The sequence below is a fragment of the Cutaneotrichosporon oleaginosum genome, assembly GCF_008065305.1.
Source record: "Cutaneotrichosporon oleaginosum strain ATCC 20508 chromosome Unknown ATCC20508_contig01, whole genome shotgun sequence".
Lineage (NCBI taxonomy): Eukaryota > Fungi > Basidiomycota > Tremellomycetes > Trichosporonales > Trichosporonaceae > Cutaneotrichosporon > Cutaneotrichosporon oleaginosum.
In genome coordinates, this window is record NW_027072170.1 from 2,155,670 (window position 1) to 2,172,028 (window position 16,359).

Below are 16,359 nucleotides of genomic sequence, written 5' to 3' on the forward strand. Positions count from 1 at the left end.
GTAGGAAGCGACAATGACGCCCGTTGCGCTGAGATCGATGTCACAACCTCCGTCAAGTGACTCCGATATGGCCAGCACCGACGCGCCGGCAGCGCAGGCTGCCTCAGCGCCTAGAGACGAGGGTGCGCTCGAGGCGTCAACTCCCACCCGTACCCCCGAGGCACCGGCAGACGAGTTCGACGCGGACCTCGTCGCCGACCTCCATGACGCCTTTGGCATGATGTACGCCGGCAGCGAATGGGACAGCGACGACGAGGTGCGCTTAACACCGAACTTGCGCTGACAGCAGGAACAGCACCCGAAACGCACGACAGATGGCTTCGACCTCGTGCGTCCTACCGATTCCCTTGTACTGACGCCAGCCATCTCTCCTCTCCGAGCTCGCGGCCCTCATCTCATTCCCCCAACAGGCGGGAACGAAGCGCCGTCTCTTTCCACCTCGCACCCGCGCGCCATCCGTCTTCCCCTCGACCTCGCCCATCCCCCCTCTCCCACCAGCAACAGCCTACCTCCCCTTCTCGCCGCTGCCCCTGCTCGCGCGCCTGCGTACCTTCGGCGCCTCGGGCCTCTCGCCCACCGTGCCACCCGAAATAGGGGCATTGGCCTGCGCTCTCCACGGCTGGGTTAGTGCTGGGCGGGACGCGCTTGCCTGCGCTCACGCATGCGGCGCCACATGGGGCGTTGGCGGCCTGTCCGATCTCCGACCAGCAGTGCGCGATGGCGTTGTCCGCCGCCTCAAGTCAACGCTTTCGAGCCGCCATGCTCCTGGCTGCGCGTGGCGGATCACCGCGTCCCCGCCCGAACTCCCATCCGACCTCAGGCGCATCCTCCACCCTCTGACGGCAACGAGCCTCGCGCCATTATCCCGCGCACTCGCGCAACAATCTCTCTCGGGCCCTCTTGCTCCCGTCTGGAGCAGCCCAGTTTCAGGCGAGGAGATCCAGCATCTTGCTATTGCGCTGCGCCGCCACCTCCCGCCCCTCGGGCCAGATCCCGAGTCGGAGAACCGCACTGCTGGCCCTCGACCACCCGAGCCGAAGGAGCTGCTCGCCTCCGCACTTGCACTTTTTGGCTGGTTCCCGTACGACCCCTCGTTCCCGACCGACCACGTGCTGGCGCACGGCACGCCGACCGACATTGTGGCGTGCCGCATCTGTCGCCGTCGCGTTGGCTTGTGGTCCTTCGCTCCGGAGCATGGGCGTGCGCTGGACCTGGGAGCTGCGCACGTCTCCTGGTGTCCCCTGCGTGCTGAGGGGTGGTGGCGCGAGAGTGCGCTCGTCGCTGGGCGGAGAGAAGGAATACTGATGGATCCCAAGACACTGGGAGAAATGCTCATCGTCAGCGACGACGGCCGGCCGAAGAAGAAGTGGCGTCGGAGGTAGCGGCTAGGAGGTGATGGTCAGCGAGCGGCGGTAGTGTAGAGTACTGTTGTATGCATCTAGTAGCATCGTGCCGAGACGCGCCCGTATTGGTGGAAGGCCACAGAAGTCGCCTCAGACTGTGTAGGTTGCTCGCCTCGCGACTCGCTACAAGTACGCGTCGGCGCCCTTCGCGCGCCTGACTGTCCCCTCGGTCCGCTCCTTGGCCTTTTCGCTGACGACGGGCGCATCCGCAGGTGCGGCCGTAGCCTCCGCGACGACTAGAGTCAGCGCCTTCCCTCCCGATACCCACTCTTGCTCCACTCAGCAGCAGCCGCCTCGTCCCCGCCCTCCTCGACCTCCTGTTCTCTCTCATCGCGCTTGGCGCGCTGTTCCCTCCGCCCCCGCAACACCTCCCACCAGCTGACGTCGCGCATCTCCTCGATCTGCGCGCCTGCGCTCGCTGCCGTCCGTTCCCTCAACCCGACCATCTCGAGCTCGCGGCGTATCTCGAGGTCCGGCACGACCTCGCCAGCCCCAAAGCGCGCCATGAGGCCGCGCAACACCGACTCCTGCGCGGCGCCGCGCTCCCGCTCTGCCTCGCCCTGCTTGCGCACGCGCAGCAAGTGCATCGCGAGGCTGGTGATGATCGTCCAGATCACGAGGAAGGGGATGAGCGGCTTAAGGCGCTCCGAAATCGGCGGGATGTCTTCGGGGCGCGGCCCGAAGTGCTCGGGCGTGATGCCGAGCGCGAGGAGGTCTTCTTCCGCAGGTCGCGCAGGAGGTGCAGGAGGGGCAGAGGATAAGGACGAGGCCGAGACGGGGGGTGGGGGCGGGGCATGGGGCGGAGAGTAAATGGATGCGGGGGGAGGCGAGACTGTCGCCAGAGCCCTCGCGCTCACGAGTCGCGTCCGCGCGACTCGAAGACCGGCGCGTGCGAGCATGGTGGTGGATAGAGGCGGGGAGTAGAAGAGCAACAATCGGAATCCGCTCGGCACTTTCGACTTTTCTGTTTCGCCTCCACCCATCTATGACCACCGGAGCATAATGTCGCCTCCTCTCGCGTGCCAGCGCGAACGCGACGAGCTCGCACAGTGTATTCTGCGGACGGACTGGTGAGTGAGCGCGGGGGGTTAGGGAGTTGGCAGAGCCGCAAGGTGTGCGTGCGTGAAGGCGCGTCCTACTCTGCTGCCGTGGTCATCGGCGTGCGCCCGCGCCGCCCGCTGATGTTTCCATCGCTCTGAGGCCGCTCGTCGCCTCCTCGACAGCACCCGGTTTTCTGGCGCGATGCCTGTTCGACGACAGCTCACCCCAGCGTGCTCAAGCAAGGCAAGTCGCCAAAAGAGTGCCTCAGCAATAAGGACAACTTGCCACTGCAGTGCCAGCACCTCCTCGCGTCGTTCTCGGACTGCAAGCGTGGATTGGTGAGTGCGGGCTCCGGGCGGGCTGGAAGGCGGGGCGAGAGGAGCGCTTGGAGCGTGGACGCAGAGGAGCGGATAGGCGGGCAGGAGGAGCAGAGGAGCATGTAGACGAGTAGGGAGCAGAATCGGAGCGGGTCGACGCTCGCAGCGATGCGCGGTCCGAGACCAGCTGGAACTGTCCTCCTCACTTCGTCACCCCTCCTCACCACCCCATACCGGGCACGACAGTGCGATCCATGGTGGCACGGGCCCCATCCTTGTTGCTGCTGCCAGAAGAACCCGCTCACACCAGCTCGACATGCGCCGCCGCTTCCGCGGAAACCACCTGAGCGACGAAGCGAAGCGCGGCGGCGCGCCCGCCGACGCCGCCCTGGGAAGCAAGTAGATGTAGTGATCTCTCCTGTATGCATGGCCCCTCTCTGTACACTGTTGCGGTCGTCGGCGGTGCTTCGCCGGCCACGCCACCGGCTGGGTCATGACGCCAAGAAGTGTGTCAGAGAGAGCCAGAGTGGAGGTCGAACTCATCTTTTGACCGTCAACAATCCATCTCGCTTCACCTCCATCCCACTCCACCGCATGACCGCGACGCCGTCGTGAGCGACTCGCCCGCTGGTTCGCCGCGCTCCTTCCTCTCCCCTCCCTCCAACAGCCATGTCGCTCGACCCGTTCGAAGCCCGCCTCCAGTTCCTCAAGCTTGTGCGCACCCTCAACGCCTCCCAGCAGAGCATTCAAAAAGTCGTGACCTTTGCGGTCAAGTACGGTGCCAAGTGCGGCGAAGACCTGTGGGAGTGCGTCGGCGACGAGATAGGCAAGGTGAGTGGACACTTCGGCTGGTCGCCCACCCCACGTGACGCCCCCTCCGCCCCGCTAACCCAGTGCTCGCTCAACGCGCGCATCAACATCCTCTATCTCCTCGACTCGCTGGCAGAGACTTCCGCGGCACTGGGCGCGCCCGACGCGCCGTATCTTCCCCTTATCGAGCGGGCGCTCCCGGACCTCGTTTCCGCCGTGGTCCCGAGCACGCGCGACGGGCTGTTGAACGCGCGCTCCGCCCGCTTGATCCTCGAGTCGTGGCGTGCGCGCCGCGTCCTTGACCCCAGCGCGGTGGATGCGGCGCTCAAGATCCTCGCGGAGCGCACGGCGGCCGCGCACGCCGACGAGCGGCACGAAGACAAGAAGATGGCGCGCACAGACGTCCTCCGCCGCATCGAGGAGGACCGGGAGCGGCAGAAGCGCCTGCGCGAGCGTATGTGGATCCTCCCCATCCCGCCGCTACGGGCGGCGCTGCCGAGCCCCGCGAGCCCGAGCCCGTTTGCACTTACGCCCGCGTCGCCCCGCCCACTGGAAAGAGTGGCCAAGCGGAAACGCGCGGACGACATGCCCCCGCCGCGCGCGCCCGGTGGACTGCCCCTCGACGTTGAGTTCGAGCAGATGTGGGAGGGGACGAGCGATCTCGACGAGGACGAGTTGGAGAGGATGCACGAGTGAGTTTGGACGGCCTGCAGTTTCGCTGACAGCAGGTACGCACGCGCGGCAGGCCTCGAAGTTCCACAATAGCACTGTATCACTATGCACATCTATGATTCTACTTGGGCGTGATGAGGCGCGCGATGCCCGCGCACAGGTCCGCGCGCGCCTCCGCGACCTTGGCACTAATGTCCTTGCTGAGGTCCTCCACCAGTCCCCCACTGGCCCACGCAACCTCCTTGCGCATGACGGCGTTGACTTCCGCAAGGCGCTTGGGCAGCGCTTCGCGCGTTGTACGCAGCCCCACCCCGAGCTGTACTAACCCTGCGGGGCGCTTCTTGCCCTTCTTCGCAGGCCCAGCGAGCTCCGTCACGCGCTTCTCGACCGCACGCGCGGCGCCGGCAAGGCGGGCTAGCGAGGTGTATGCGTCGACCCTCGCCCAGGTCGTGGGCGCCGACCGGACCGCCGCGATGGATGCGTCGTACAGCTCAGCCACAGGCGATGCGGTGACAGGCGCGGGCGGCGTTGTCGGAGACACGGAGGTCGGCGCGGCCGTCGCGGCCGTCGCGGCGGCCAGAAGCGTCTCGATGCCGTCGACGAACGCCTTGTCGGTCGCTGACAACCCCGAGCGGTCGGGGAGGGCGGGCGCATCAGGTCTACCGGAGAGGTATGCCGCGACGCCGAGCAGCGCAGCCGCCAGCACGCGCACCGCCTCCTCACTCATCGTGGGTTGGGGCGCTGACCCGCCGACGAAGCCGTCGGCCATAAGTTCAAAGTTGCGGTTGTCGACAAACGGCGCTGCGGTGAGCTAAGGCCACATGATAAAACTCACTGTCGTCCTTCAAGGCCGCGGAAAGGCTTTCTACGGTGCTCTCGGACATCGAGCTGCCATTGGCGAGCGCAACCGACAGCTCCTCGACCTCGAGGACGCGCTGTGCGACGCTGCGTTCCAGAGCACGAATCAGCGCCCGCATCCCGTGGACCTTGGAGTACGTCTCGTTCTGCAATGCCTGCTTGATGTAGTTTGGCAGCTGGCGTCAGCGGTGCCCGCAAGGCAAACTCACATCAGTGACGGCGCGGCCGTACATGTCCGTCGCGCGGCCCTCGAGTTCGGTCCACAGCGCGATGCCCGCTGCGTCCGCCTCGATCCCGCCCCGCTCAGACACAATGTGCAGCAGGTTGTCGAGCTGGATCTCAGAGAGACTCATCTTCTTCAGGTGCTGGGCGTACAGCCCCGGGGCGCCAAGCAGCCGATAGACGCGGCACAGCGTAAAGCGGGCATAGTATGACGACGGGGAGGCGGCCACCATCGACTCGAGACACTCAGCGGCGTATTGCAGCGGCGCCTCGTCTGCGATTAGCCAGAGCATCGCTGATCTCACCTTCGGGGTTCGTCTGCCAGAGGCGTCCCAACATCGAGACCGCAGTCATGCCGACGGGGTCGGCGGGCTGCGGATCCATGCTGGTCAGGTTCTTGCCGTACGCCAGACCCGCGGAGTAGAGCTCCCAGAGGCGACGAGCCTCGTCCACGCTCGGCGTGGGCGGGTCGACAGAGAGGAGGTAGAGCTCCGCCACGGCGCGCGACACGAAGCTGCCCACGTCGGTGTGCGGGCACCCCGCCGCCTCCTTCATCACCTTCTTGAGCGTGTCGCCGTGTGTCCCCACGATGCCGGCGAGGTCGGACTGCGCCGTCCACTTCCCGCCCCAACGTGCGAGGTATTCGTGTACCGTCGCCTCCCACTCCTCCTCTGAGAGAGAAGGTGCGCGCATGTCGAGCTCGAGCAGGGCGAGGAGGGGCGCGCGCTCCTTCGCCCCGATCTTGGGCACGAGGTCACGGAACAGCGCCACCGCCTTCTCCCGGCGCTCGGCATCCCGCGCCGCTTCCATGAGGTGACGGTAGAATGCGTAGTTGTGCTGCGCCTCGCCATCGTTACGCAGTAGCTCGGCGGTCGCCTCGTACTCGTCCGCCCACACCTGGTCGGCCGGGGCAGCGGGGTCATCGCGCGCGGCGAGCTCGCGCGCAGCCTGCATCCCGAACCAGCGGCGGGAGAGCGCACCCTTCCGCTCCGCCTTGACGAGGCGCCACGCCTCGGCGTGGTCCCCCGCGCCTAAGGCGACCTGGAGACGCAGCCACAGTGTCTCGGATGTCGGCACTTCGCTGCCTGTAGTGCGAATGAGGAGTTGAGCGGGCAGGAGCACCTTCTCCGCTGCGCGGGGGAAGGGCGTGGCGTCGGTGGGGCTAGGAGTCGCGTCCGCCCACGCGGCGTAAGCGGCCAGGCGCGCCCGCGCAGGCATCTTCTGCAAGTTGAACGTCTTGCGGGACGTGCTAGCCATCAAGTCGGTTTTGCCCATCGCCGCGGCTTCGAAGAACACCTGGTCTCCCAGGTCCGGGACGCTGGGACGCTGCTCCCACAGCGCCTGGAACATGTCGAGCACCATTTCGGCTGCGGTCAGCGGGGACGCGGGCGGACGTACGGCACCGGATGCTCCGGAGGACGGCGGCGACGCGCCAAATAGAGCGCGGTGAGAGGGGTGCAGTCGCTTGCACGTCCTCGTAGACCTTTAGGACCGCGGCGCGGCCCTGCCCGGTGAGGTCGGCGAGCATCATGCGCGCGACCTGGCGTCAGTGAAGACGAGGAGAGGCGAGCCGGCGTGCGTATGCTCTGAGCACGCTTCAAGCCCCGGCCGCCGATCTCGCCTGGAGCCACTCACCAGCGCCGTCTGCGACTTTGGGTGTTTCTTGAGCCAGCGGTCCACGGCCGCCTGGGCTGTCTTCAGGCGTCCCTCATGGATGTCGTCTGGTGAGTCAGTAACCGGTGCCCACCGGCATAAAAACACGCACCAAAGACAGGCTGGAGCTTGCGCTCCTCGGCCGCCCAGTCCACTGGGCGGGTCATGGTGAGTAATGGAATATGTACGAAACGAAAGCAAGTTGGCCGGACGAAGCGAACATCAGTTGGGCACCTGAGCGGCTCTGCCCACGCATCGCGCAAGCTAATCTCTAACATGACCGGTATCTGGTGAGGCCACGCCGCTACATCTGCCAGGTCCGCATGCAATGCATGGGGAACGCTTCGAGGCCGAAGCTTGCGCTGGGCTCAAGTTGTCGCCAGCTGCCCCACGCCGCGCTCGGCCCGAGACTGCCTCCGCGCCGGTGTTCGGAAACCGACCGGATGTACGTTCGGTGGAGGTTGTCCACCACCCTGCCTGACGACATCTTGCTCTTCCTCGTCCTCAGATACACATTGCATTACTGCTATAGCTACATTACTACTCGTCTGTGTCTGCATCCACGTCCATCCGCGTAAACTCGAACTCGAAAAATGAGCTCGCGTCGCTTGGCCGCGAGCGATGCGACGCGCCCGTGCCGAAGGTATGCACGCTCGCATTAGAGTGGAAGAGAGGCAGGATCTCGCGCTCGGCGCAGTACTCGTCGTCGCGGGGCCCGTGGGGGGGCAGGCGGGCTTCGGGCGCAATAGGTACGGGCGCGGGGGCCGCGATCTGCGTGCTCCCCGGCCGCCGCCGGGGAGGGGGGAGGGTGTGTGGAGCGCGCGCCGGGCGGAAGTTGCGCGAGATCACGTCGTTCAGCCCCGGCGCGTAGAGCGTGTGCGGGGGGGCGATGGGGACGCCGAGGTCGAGGTCTGGCGAGAGGTGGGACGGCTCGAACTCGGTGGGGAGAGGGGGGACGGGGGGCGCCCACTCCTTCTCCCGCAACAGGCGGTCGCGTTGTTCGCGTGTGCGGCTCTTTCGCCGCGCCCCCAGATGGTGCAGTAGTCGCCGCGGCTTGAGGGGGTCGTTGGCGACGGCAATAACGGCTGCCCGCGCGGAGCGGGAGGTGAGTTCGGGGTGGGCCGAGTTCGGCGGGGTGGTGGGGTGGCCGAACTGCGTGGTTTCGGAGAGCTCCGAAAGTGATTCGAACGACAGGTCGGGCGTGGTAGGCTGTTTCGGGGGGGCGGGGGAGGTGAGCCATTTGCTCGGAGACGCGGGGTGAGAGGGTGCTGGGCTAATGCTGATGGGTACTGAGACGGCGGGGGCACGACGGCCGCGGCGGGGAGTGGAGAAGGACAGGACTTCGTCGTCGGACGAGTCCGAGCCTGAGTTTAGTGGAGAGGAGCCGCCGTCGAGAGAGATGGAGTCGAGACGGACGCCGAGAATTGCCTCCGCCTTGGACAGCGGGCGGTTGCACGGCATCATTGGGGAGGCGTGAGGCGATGCCACGGGTGCGTGCAGCATGTCGCCAGGCTGGGTGTCGATGGAGAGGTGGGGGTGTTTGCTCCTCCGCCGCAGAGGCGATGTGAGGTTAAAACTGGGGAAGTGCTGGCCGTTGAAGCCGAAACTCGGGAAGCTGGGAGACGCCGGCGACGTCGGCGATGTAGGCGACTTTGACACTTTGGGCGAGTGGAGAAGGGCGAGCGACCGCCGTCTGAGACTTGCTGAAGCGCTGAGCGACGACGTTCGTTGCGTGGGGGTTATTGGCACTGAGAACTCTGTCTGCGATGTTATGACCTCGTGCTTTGTTGGGGTGACCTCGCGCTCAGCCGACCGCGTCATAAAAGTTGCATCCCGGTCATCGGACCCGGCGAGGGAGGTCAACGAAGTGAGGGAGGTGAGGGAGGGTCGCGGAAATGAGCCGGAGGCTTTGTTCGCGATAGGGCTTGTGGCGGTGGCGGCAGGGGGTGTTGACGTTTTCGTTTTCGTTTTCGTCTGCGCCAGTTGACCGAGCTGGCCGGCCGGCACGGCCGCGCCCACGCCCGCGCGGCTTTTCGCGCGCCACGTCGCTTTCGCCTTGGGTAGGGAGCGCGACAAAGACGCGCCGTGCCCATTGTTGACTGGGATGGGCATGGGTGAGGCAGGACGCGACGACCCCTCATGTTTGGAAGTCGGGGGCGAGTGCGTGGACAAGAGTGGCGAAGTCGTTCCCCGCCCTCCTATGGACAGGGCGGGAGGAATGTGGCCCGCGCCCATGAGCATGTCGGGTATGGGGCCGCTAGCGTTAGCGCGGGGGATAGCGTCCAACTCCGTGACCCCGGACGGGCGGAGAAACTCACCGGCTGCGCTTCAGCCGCTGCATAAAGCCCGGGAGCTTGAGGCTCTTTGACCGGGGTCCCGCGCTGGTCGGGGTTGGCAGCATCGGCAGCGCAGGCATGGCTGGCACGGCCGGTACAGCAGGGGTGGTTGGGCGAGAGGCGGGGCGCGAGGCTGCGAATGACCATGTCGAGCTGTTTGCTGATGCGACGGTGCCGATCGCGGGCGTGCATGGGCGCTTGGAGCGGAGGGAGAGCGAGGATTTGGAGCGGAGCGAGGCGGCGAAGCGTCGCACTGACTCGGAACGGCGCGGCGCCGGCGTCTTGGCCTGCCGGGATTCTCGCTCTCTATCGCTGTCGCTCCATGCGCTCGGCGGCTCTCTCCTCATGCCCCTCTCCGGCCTCAGGGAGACCGTCGCGACTTTGAGATTCTGCATCAGGTCTTCGAGGGCACGCTCGACGCCCTGTGGCCCCCGTGTCTTGTATGTCCGCGGAGACGCAGTCGGTGTGTTGTTCACGGAGCACTTTCTCCGCCTCGGCGTACCATGCTGAGTGGCAGCGGGGGTGCGGTGCACCGGCGCAAGGACGCGCGGCTCGCGATACCGCTTGATCGTGGGCGACTCATCGGGCGCGGGTTCGGAGGAGAAGACGTCGGGGAAAGCGCACTGCGGTCAGCATCGCGGAGGCCTCGATTTCAACACCTACCGGCAAGCCGTGCCCTTCGAGGCGTCTCATGGCCGCGGCGTTGAACATTCTTGTCGCCATTGCACTGGGTTGTGGTGGTCTTGCTGGTTTCGGAACGCTGATGTTATCTGGCATTGCGGAAGTGAAGCGCAGAGTAGGCTGGGAGATGGGGGGTGCATGAGCCTGCGTACGCCAGTGCCGCATTATGTTGTGGCCGTCTTGCGGCTGGATCGTCTGTGCGGTGCCAGCAGCACGCTATGAGCTGCGAGTCACAAGGTGTGGTTCTGGCGTGGAGGCTGCCGCCTTATCGCACGCCGTGGCTTGCGATTAGGGAGGGTCGAGCAGAGAGGCACGGCACGAGCGGGGGCGGGTGAGGCGCGAAAGTTGAGCGAGAGAGCACGAGAGAGGCGTGGTGGGTGGTGGCTGCGCTCGCCTGAGGTCAGGAAAGGACAATGGCGGGGGTCAGTGGGCGAGGAGACAATAAATGGAGGAGGGAGAGGTGTGGGGAGAGGCTTGGGCGGCGGCATGGATGTTATTGATGGCATGTTTTGCGTCGAGCGTTGAGGGAGATCACGAAGATGAGTAGTCATGCGTCAGATCGGCAGACATGAGAGATCAGCGCTCATGTGAGGAAAAAGGATAATAACAGCATTGCGTGCAGGGAAACAGGAGGGTTGTCGGTTGTGGCGGAGGCGTTCACATGACGCTCCAGAACTCGAGTAGTGCACTGTGGGAATGCCTACCTCATGCTGCAGCATGCTCAGCTGGCTCAGGAGGGATCATGCTTCGCGCCTTCTCGCTACCACTTGGCGCGCTCGGACCGCGAGCGCAGGATGCTCGGCGCGAAGTCAACGGCGTGCGGTGAAAGCGACACACATGTACACATGAGTGTTGCGCGGAGACGGGTTAACCAACACACGACGGCAACGCCAAGGGGCACCGAAGCCTCGTATCCAGCAGGAGCTCAAACTCGAGTCCGCAGGCTTGCCCACCTCTTTTGGGCGCTCTCAGTGCCTCATGCGCCCCGACGGTCACCAGTGCGGGAATGCCAACTGTGCCGTTAGTCAATATCAGTCGCACGTGCAGCTCCCTTCAATCGAATCTCTCATCTAGTGCAATGCTACATGCATCGTTGTGCTTCCGACTGCTCTCTCCGTTTAGTTGTCGGACCAGGTGGGCTTGCGCTTCTCGGCGAAAGCGGCCATGCCCTCCTTCTGGTCGGCAGTGGCGAAGCAGGCCTGGAAGATGCGGCGCTCGAAGCGGAGGCCCTGCTCGAGAGGGAGCTCCTGCGAGGCGTTGACAGTCTCCTTGACGGCCTGGGCGGCGACAAGGCCGAACGAGGCGATCTTGTCGGCGATCTTGACGGCCTCGGCGGTGACCGACTGGTCGGCGGGGACGACACGCGAAACGAGGCCCCACTCGCCGGCCTCCTTGCCCGAGATGAAGCGGTTCGAGAGGCAGACGTCCATTGAGCGGTTCTTGCCGATGAGACGGGTGAGGCGCTGGGTGCCACCACCGCCGGGGATGATGCCGAGAGTGATCTCGGGCTGGCCGAAAGTGGCCTTCTCCGAGCAGATAAGGATGTCGGCCATCATCGAGAGCTCACAGCCACCGCCAAGCTGTCACATTAGCACCACTCAGTCTGGATGCAAGTTTGCAAGTTTCCCGCATATTACTCACGGCGTAGCCGGCAACGGCGCCGACAATGGGCTTGCGGATGGAAGCAACCTTGCCCCAGGTGCCGAGGAAGTTGTTCTTGTAAGCGTCCGAGAACTGCTTGTCCTTCATCTCCTTGATGTCGGCGCCGGCAGCGAAGACCTTGTCACCGCCGGTGAGGACGATGGCGCGGACCTCGGGGTCGTTGTCGGCCTTCTCCATCTCAGCGTTGAGGGTGTCGAAGAGGGGCGACGAGAGGGCGTTGAGAGCCTTGGGGCGGTTGAGCTGGAGGATAGCAACCTTGCCGGACTCGGAGCGCGAGGCGAGGACGAGGGGCTCGGCCTGGGTGGACATGGCGCGCACATACTGGCGCATGGTCGAGCGGGCGACGGTAGCGGGGCGGAGAGCGGTGAACATGGTTGCTGTTTTTTTTGGTGGTGGAGTGGAGAGCGATGAACAAGTCGTGGGTGATGGGCGTGGGGTTAGCTTTATAGGATGTGCGAAGGTCCGCGCCGTGGGTGTCTGGAGGTGCTCGAGGTGATTGGTATTGGGGGTGGGATGTAATCTCACTTCGGTTCGCCTAAAACGCGTAATGCCGGAGAATGCTGGCCTGGGGGGGAACGGCGCTCGGATCATACTCTCACCGACAGCCGATCCCTCCTGCCGACCTCACCGGTACCTTCTTACTAAGTAGGGGGGCCAATTAGTCCCATGCTATCTCGCACACGTGGAACATCCATTGCACGTGGCTTCCTCTCCCGTCGGAGTTATCCTTATATCTCCCGAGTGGCAGGATTGGATTTCGACTCGCCTCCACCATCGCAAGGTTGGTGCTCGCTGGCCGCCATTCCAAGGACAACTGCTTTGTCTGACTACACCCAAAATACACTCGACTTCTCCCAGTCTGCTCTCGTCAACAAAACTCGGACTCCGAAAGCTCTAGCAACAGAGCTCATCTCCGACCCTCCCCCGCGCGCATCCCGAGTCCCACCCCCGACTCGCTTACAGCCTTTCCGCGCACCTTCCTTCCCTTCCCATCTTCCCCCCCCCCCCCACTCCGACAATCACCATGCCCCGCTTCTATGAGAACAAGTACCCCGAGGTACGCTATGAGGCGCGCGCGCAGCTAACACATCAGGTGGACCAGCTCGTCATGGTCCAGGTCCAGTCCATCGAGGACATGGGTGCCTACGTCAAGCTCGTGCGTTATATGTCCCGCATGGCGCGTGCGCAGACTGACCTTGCAGCTCGAGTACGACGGCATCGAGGGAATGGTTTTGCTCTCTGAGCTGTCGCGTCGGCGAATTCGTTCCGTGCAGAAGCACATCCGTGTCGGCCGTAACGAGGTCGTCGTTGTCATGCGTGTGGACCCCGACAAGGGTGGGTTTTGCTCATGGGTGGCAAACATCTGACTGACGCGCAGGCTACATTGACCTGTCCAAGCGCCGAGTGTCTGCCGAGGAGGTTGTCAAGTGCGAGGAGCAGTACGAGAAGGGCAAGGCGGTCGATTCGATCCTCACGCAGGTCGCCAAGCGCCGCGGTGTGACTCCTGAGTCGTTGTACGAGAAGATTGCCTGGCCTCTGCACCGCAAGTACGGCCACTCGTACGAGGCGTTCAAACTCTCGATCCAGGAGCCCGACGCCGTCTTTGGCGGCCTCGACATTGACGAGGAGACGTTGGCCGAGCTCAAGCACAACATTGCCCGTCGCCTGACCCCCAAGCCTGTCAAGGTGCGCGCCGACATTGAGGTCAAGTGCTTTGCGTACAGCGGTATCGAGGCTATTCGCAAGGCGCTCCGCGCTGGTGAGGCGTGCTCTACCGAGGAGGTACCAATCAAGGTCCGCCTTGTCGCGCCGCCACTGTACGTCATGTCGACGACAAGCACGGACAAGACCGCCGCCATCGAGATCATGGAGAAGGCCGTCGAGGCGATCGGGAACACTATCGCCGAGGAGAAGGGTGACATCACCATCAAGATGGCACCCAAGGTCGTCTCGGAGACTGAGGATGCCGAGCTCAAAGCTCTCATGGAACAGTTCGAGCAGGCGAACATGGACGTTGCGGGGGACGACGACGAGGACTCGGAGGACGACGAGTAGAGGACTACTGGCAGCGACGGCACGAGCATTTGCATGGGTATCTGACATATGCATTGGTGCTCCATGTCGGGTGCCAGGATGTAATAGAATGATACATGTTTTGTGTGGCATATTTGGGGGTGCGGAGAAAGTCACTGCGCGACCATGACCCACCATGTAAACGGCTCTCCGCCCATCTCCCACTCATCGTATCCGGCGACCTCGAACCCGAGGCGCGAGTAGTAGGCGACCTATCGTCAGCACTGTCTAGGCTGTGGCACGCACATTCTCAGCACTGTTAGTGCTGAGGCGCAAACACGCGCCGTCAGCTCTCGCCCGCTCAAGAGCATAGCGAATCAGCGCCGCTCCGAACCCCTTCCGCCGGTGTTCCGGGACAGTCCCCAACCACGAGACATGATACCCGTCCCCCGCGGCCGTCTTGAGTGCCTCACTGCGCCTGCGGAGCTGGCGTCAGCCTCCCGTCCTTCCTTCGACGCACCTCATCATGCCGCTCCTTCGCGGACGCAGGCATACGCTCCATCTCGGCGTCGTACGGACTCGGCCCATCGGGTCTGTATCAGTTCAGCGATCAGCGAGACGCACGGAGCATTGGGATGTTTGAGGATCATGACTGCTGCGACTTCCTCCCCCTCTTCCTCCTCCTCCCCCTCCTCCTTGCTCCCCTCCTCAATCTTCCCCGCCCCCCCACCCAACCCAACCCTCACAGCCCACACCTCATGCCCCGGATTCCGGAGCGCGCGAAACACCTTCTGCGCAATCCCGAGCCGATGCCACCGCTCCACCTCGCCCGCGCTCAAGCCCGCGAACTGCACGCGCACAGGATAGAACTCGCGCGCATCGAATGAACGCGCGTAGCTGTCCACAAGCGCGGCGAGCGTGCGTTCGGACGTATTAGTGATGTGTGTGAGCATGTTAGTGCTGTAAATGTGAGACACGGGATACAGGATGAACGCAGTGTGGACAGGGGTGAGTGGATAATGAAGTGGAGCAATAGTGGAGTGGGACGAGGATCAAGCAGCAACTCTCAGGGCGTGTAGCTCAGTTGGTAGAGCGTTCCATTCGCATAAGTGATTTGGAAAGGTCTTTGGTTCGATTCCTAACTCGTCCAGAGTTGATATTTTTGTCGTGACTGACTTTGCTTTGTCCGCACGGAATTCCTACCCTACGATTCTTGATTGCCTGCAGGAGACAACATCTCCTAGGGCGAGGAGATACTCGATTGATAACTATCATGCGCAATTGCTCGTTGGCGGCCGGCAGCGGCGGATGGATGCAGGCCGGAGGGATGCGGATGTGAAAGTGTATCGCCGCTCTACACGGCTCGAGGCTCTCGCTGGAAGGAAGCCATACGCCAGATCCGGATGCTGGCGGGTTCAAGTCGCCACACTGACCGAAGGAACATCCACCACGCACACGCACACCATCGCAACAGCACACGCACACCCTCGCACCACCACAGCAATACGCCTGCACACAAAATATTTGTAGCTGCAGACTGTATACCAGGCCTGGTATTTTTGTGTTGTTACAGTATTACAACCAAATCGTCATACAACAGGAGATGGGCCCTCATGAGACGGGGGTGTAGATATATCTTGGCCGCCAGCACCCCGCTGGCGGCGACAGCTTGGTGGTCGCGACAAGATGAAGAGTACACTAATGTGGGCGAAGGGCGTCCGGCGTTTCCATGTCGCCGATATGTGGTGCAGCTTGACTCGAGCTGACGGGACCGGCCTGGCCTGGACTGGACCGCAGCCGCGGCTGTTGATGGCGACCGCGGGGTAAGAGATGGCGAGAATGAATTGAGATGAGTGGACTGCCGCCACCGAGGATTCAGTGGAATAGATAGGCGGGAGTATATTTTGGCTCCGGATGATCGCGGTGATCTGGTTCCGTAGATCGGTGGTCAGAACAGTCCAGTTGATCCGATATCCTTCACGACACACCCCTCTGCCTCATTTGCGGGGGTGCCCGAGCCGACGCGCCGACGCGTAGGTGATCGCATCAAAGTAGGCGGAGTGGGAGGAGCGAGGGGGAGAAGGAGGAGATAAAGGGGCGGTGTCGCGACGGCGAGCAACAAAGCGTCAGTGGCTGAGGCACCGCCATGTACGAGCTGCGAGCTGCGGTGGCGGGCTTGGTGTATGGCATGGATGCATGGAGTGGATCTCAGTCTCATGCTGCCCTAGACATTGCGATCTTGCGAGCGCGAGGCGGCCTGCAATCCTGCGAGCTGCGCAGTGCCCGAAGGTCATGGGTCATGACCATGATCCATGAGCGACGTCATGATGGCCAAGTCAAGTCACCGAACTGCGGCTGCGCCTGGCGCGGCGCCTGGAAGCTGGAAATGATGCGTCAGCGACGGGCGACTTGCTTGGCTGTATGAAAGATTATGCATGTTGGATTACTCGGCTGCGCAATTTCGCACAGCTCAACGTCTAGTTGTGGAACCGAGTGCTTGGACGCACATCGACGCATGGTGCGTGGTGACAGCGACTGAGAAGACCTGGACGCGACGCTGGAACCGAAGAGGAGGAGGGGCGAGGCACCGCTCGATGCTGTCCCACGGCTCCGGGTCTGGCGCCTGGCGACGCACCGCTCGGAGATGCGACGATCTGAACGTCTACGCTGTATGCACCGGGGTGCGGCTGC

The 16,359-nt window shown here is 63.8% G+C and overlaps 10 protein-coding genes across 10 annotated transcripts; 4 read left to right on the forward strand and 6 right to left on the reverse strand.

Annotated features, from left to right (window-relative positions):
- Nucleotides 1-67: 67 nt before the first annotated feature.
- Nucleotides 68-1,382, forward strand: COLE_00863 (uncharacterized protein; the record flags this gene model as incomplete). The annotated part of the gene is made up of 3 exons (XM_018424468.2): nucleotides 68-256; nucleotides 290-328; nucleotides 363-1,382. The coding sequence occupies 3 exons, from the start codon at nucleotides 68-70 to the stop codon at nucleotides 1,380-1,382; spliced, it is 1,248 nt and encodes a 415-aa protein (XP_018275467.1).
- A 144-nt stretch (nucleotides 1,383-1,526) lies between these two features.
- Nucleotides 1,527-2,302, reverse strand: COLE_00864 (uncharacterized protein; the record flags this gene model as incomplete). The annotated part of the gene is made up of 2 exons (XM_018425617.1): nucleotides 1,527-1,639; nucleotides 1,672-2,302. 2 exons carry the CDS (start codon nucleotides 2,300-2,302, stop codon nucleotides 1,527-1,529), a joined length of 744 nt encoding a protein of 247 aa, XP_018275466.1.
- A 103-nt stretch (nucleotides 2,303-2,405) lies between these two features.
- COLE_00865 (uncharacterized protein) lies at nucleotides 2,406-3,164 on the forward strand (the record flags this gene model as incomplete). The annotated part of the gene is made up of 3 exons (XM_018424467.2): nucleotides 2,406-2,473; nucleotides 2,674-2,782; nucleotides 3,072-3,164. The coding sequence occupies 3 exons, from the start codon at nucleotides 2,406-2,408 to the stop codon at nucleotides 3,162-3,164; spliced, it is 270 nt and encodes an 89-aa protein (XP_018275465.1).
- Nucleotides 3,165-3,430: 266 nt separating this feature from the next.
- COLE_00866 (uncharacterized protein) lies at nucleotides 3,431-4,336 on the forward strand (the record flags this gene model as incomplete). The annotated part of the gene is made up of 3 exons (XM_018424466.2): nucleotides 3,431-3,592; nucleotides 3,656-4,263; nucleotides 4,300-4,336. The coding sequence occupies 3 exons, from the start codon at nucleotides 3,431-3,433 to the stop codon at nucleotides 4,334-4,336; spliced, it is 807 nt and encodes a 268-aa protein (XP_018275464.1).
- Nucleotides 4,337-4,364: 28 nt separating this feature from the next.
- COLE_00867 (uncharacterized protein) lies at nucleotides 4,365-7,143 on the reverse strand (the record flags this gene model as incomplete). Its single annotated transcript, XM_018427010.2, has 7 exons — nucleotides 4,365-5,044; nucleotides 5,079-5,277; nucleotides 5,311-5,597; nucleotides 5,629-6,690; nucleotides 6,722-6,863; nucleotides 6,959-7,044; nucleotides 7,089-7,143. The coding sequence occupies 7 exons, from the start codon at nucleotides 7,141-7,143 to the stop codon at nucleotides 4,365-4,367; spliced, it is 2,511 nt and encodes an 836-aa protein (XP_018275463.1).
- Nucleotides 7,144-7,516: 373 nt separating this feature from the next.
- COLE_00868 (uncharacterized protein) lies at nucleotides 7,517-10,023 on the reverse strand (the record flags this gene model as incomplete). The annotated part of the gene is made up of 3 exons (XM_018427009.2): nucleotides 7,517-9,233; nucleotides 9,295-9,935; nucleotides 9,976-10,023. 3 exons carry the CDS (start codon nucleotides 10,021-10,023, stop codon nucleotides 7,517-7,519), a joined length of 2,406 nt encoding a protein of 801 aa, XP_018275462.1.
- Nucleotides 10,024-11,111: 1,088 nt separating this feature from the next.
- On the reverse strand, nucleotides 11,112-12,027 carry COLE_00869 (uncharacterized protein; the record flags this gene model as incomplete). Its single annotated transcript, XM_018424465.2, has 2 exons — nucleotides 11,112-11,573; nucleotides 11,635-12,027. The coding sequence occupies 2 exons, from the start codon at nucleotides 12,025-12,027 to the stop codon at nucleotides 11,112-11,114; spliced, it is 855 nt and encodes a 284-aa protein (XP_018275461.1).
- A 652-nt stretch (nucleotides 12,028-12,679) lies between these two features.
- Nucleotides 12,680-13,710, forward strand: COLE_00870 (uncharacterized protein; the record flags this gene model as incomplete). Its single annotated transcript, XM_018426100.2, has 4 exons — nucleotides 12,680-12,712; nucleotides 12,749-12,811; nucleotides 12,858-12,990; nucleotides 13,034-13,710. The coding sequence occupies 4 exons, from the start codon at nucleotides 12,680-12,682 to the stop codon at nucleotides 13,708-13,710; spliced, it is 906 nt and encodes a 301-aa protein (XP_018275460.1).
- A 131-nt stretch (nucleotides 13,711-13,841) lies between these two features.
- On the reverse strand, nucleotides 13,842-14,621 carry COLE_00871 (uncharacterized protein; the record flags this gene model as incomplete). Its single annotated transcript, XM_018427008.2, has 4 exons — nucleotides 13,842-13,940; nucleotides 13,975-14,154; nucleotides 14,189-14,261; nucleotides 14,293-14,621. 4 exons carry the CDS (start codon nucleotides 14,619-14,621, stop codon nucleotides 13,842-13,844), a joined length of 681 nt encoding a protein of 226 aa, XP_018275459.1.
- A 995-nt stretch (nucleotides 14,622-15,616) lies between these two features.
- On the reverse strand, nucleotides 15,617-15,886 carry COLE_00872 (uncharacterized protein; the record flags this gene model as incomplete). The annotated part of the gene is made up of 1 exon (XM_018419954.2): nucleotides 15,617-15,886. The coding sequence occupies one exon, from the start codon at nucleotides 15,884-15,886 to the stop codon at nucleotides 15,617-15,619; it is 270 nt and encodes an 89-aa protein (XP_018275458.1).
- Between the last annotated feature and the right edge of the window lie 473 nt (nucleotides 15,887-16,359).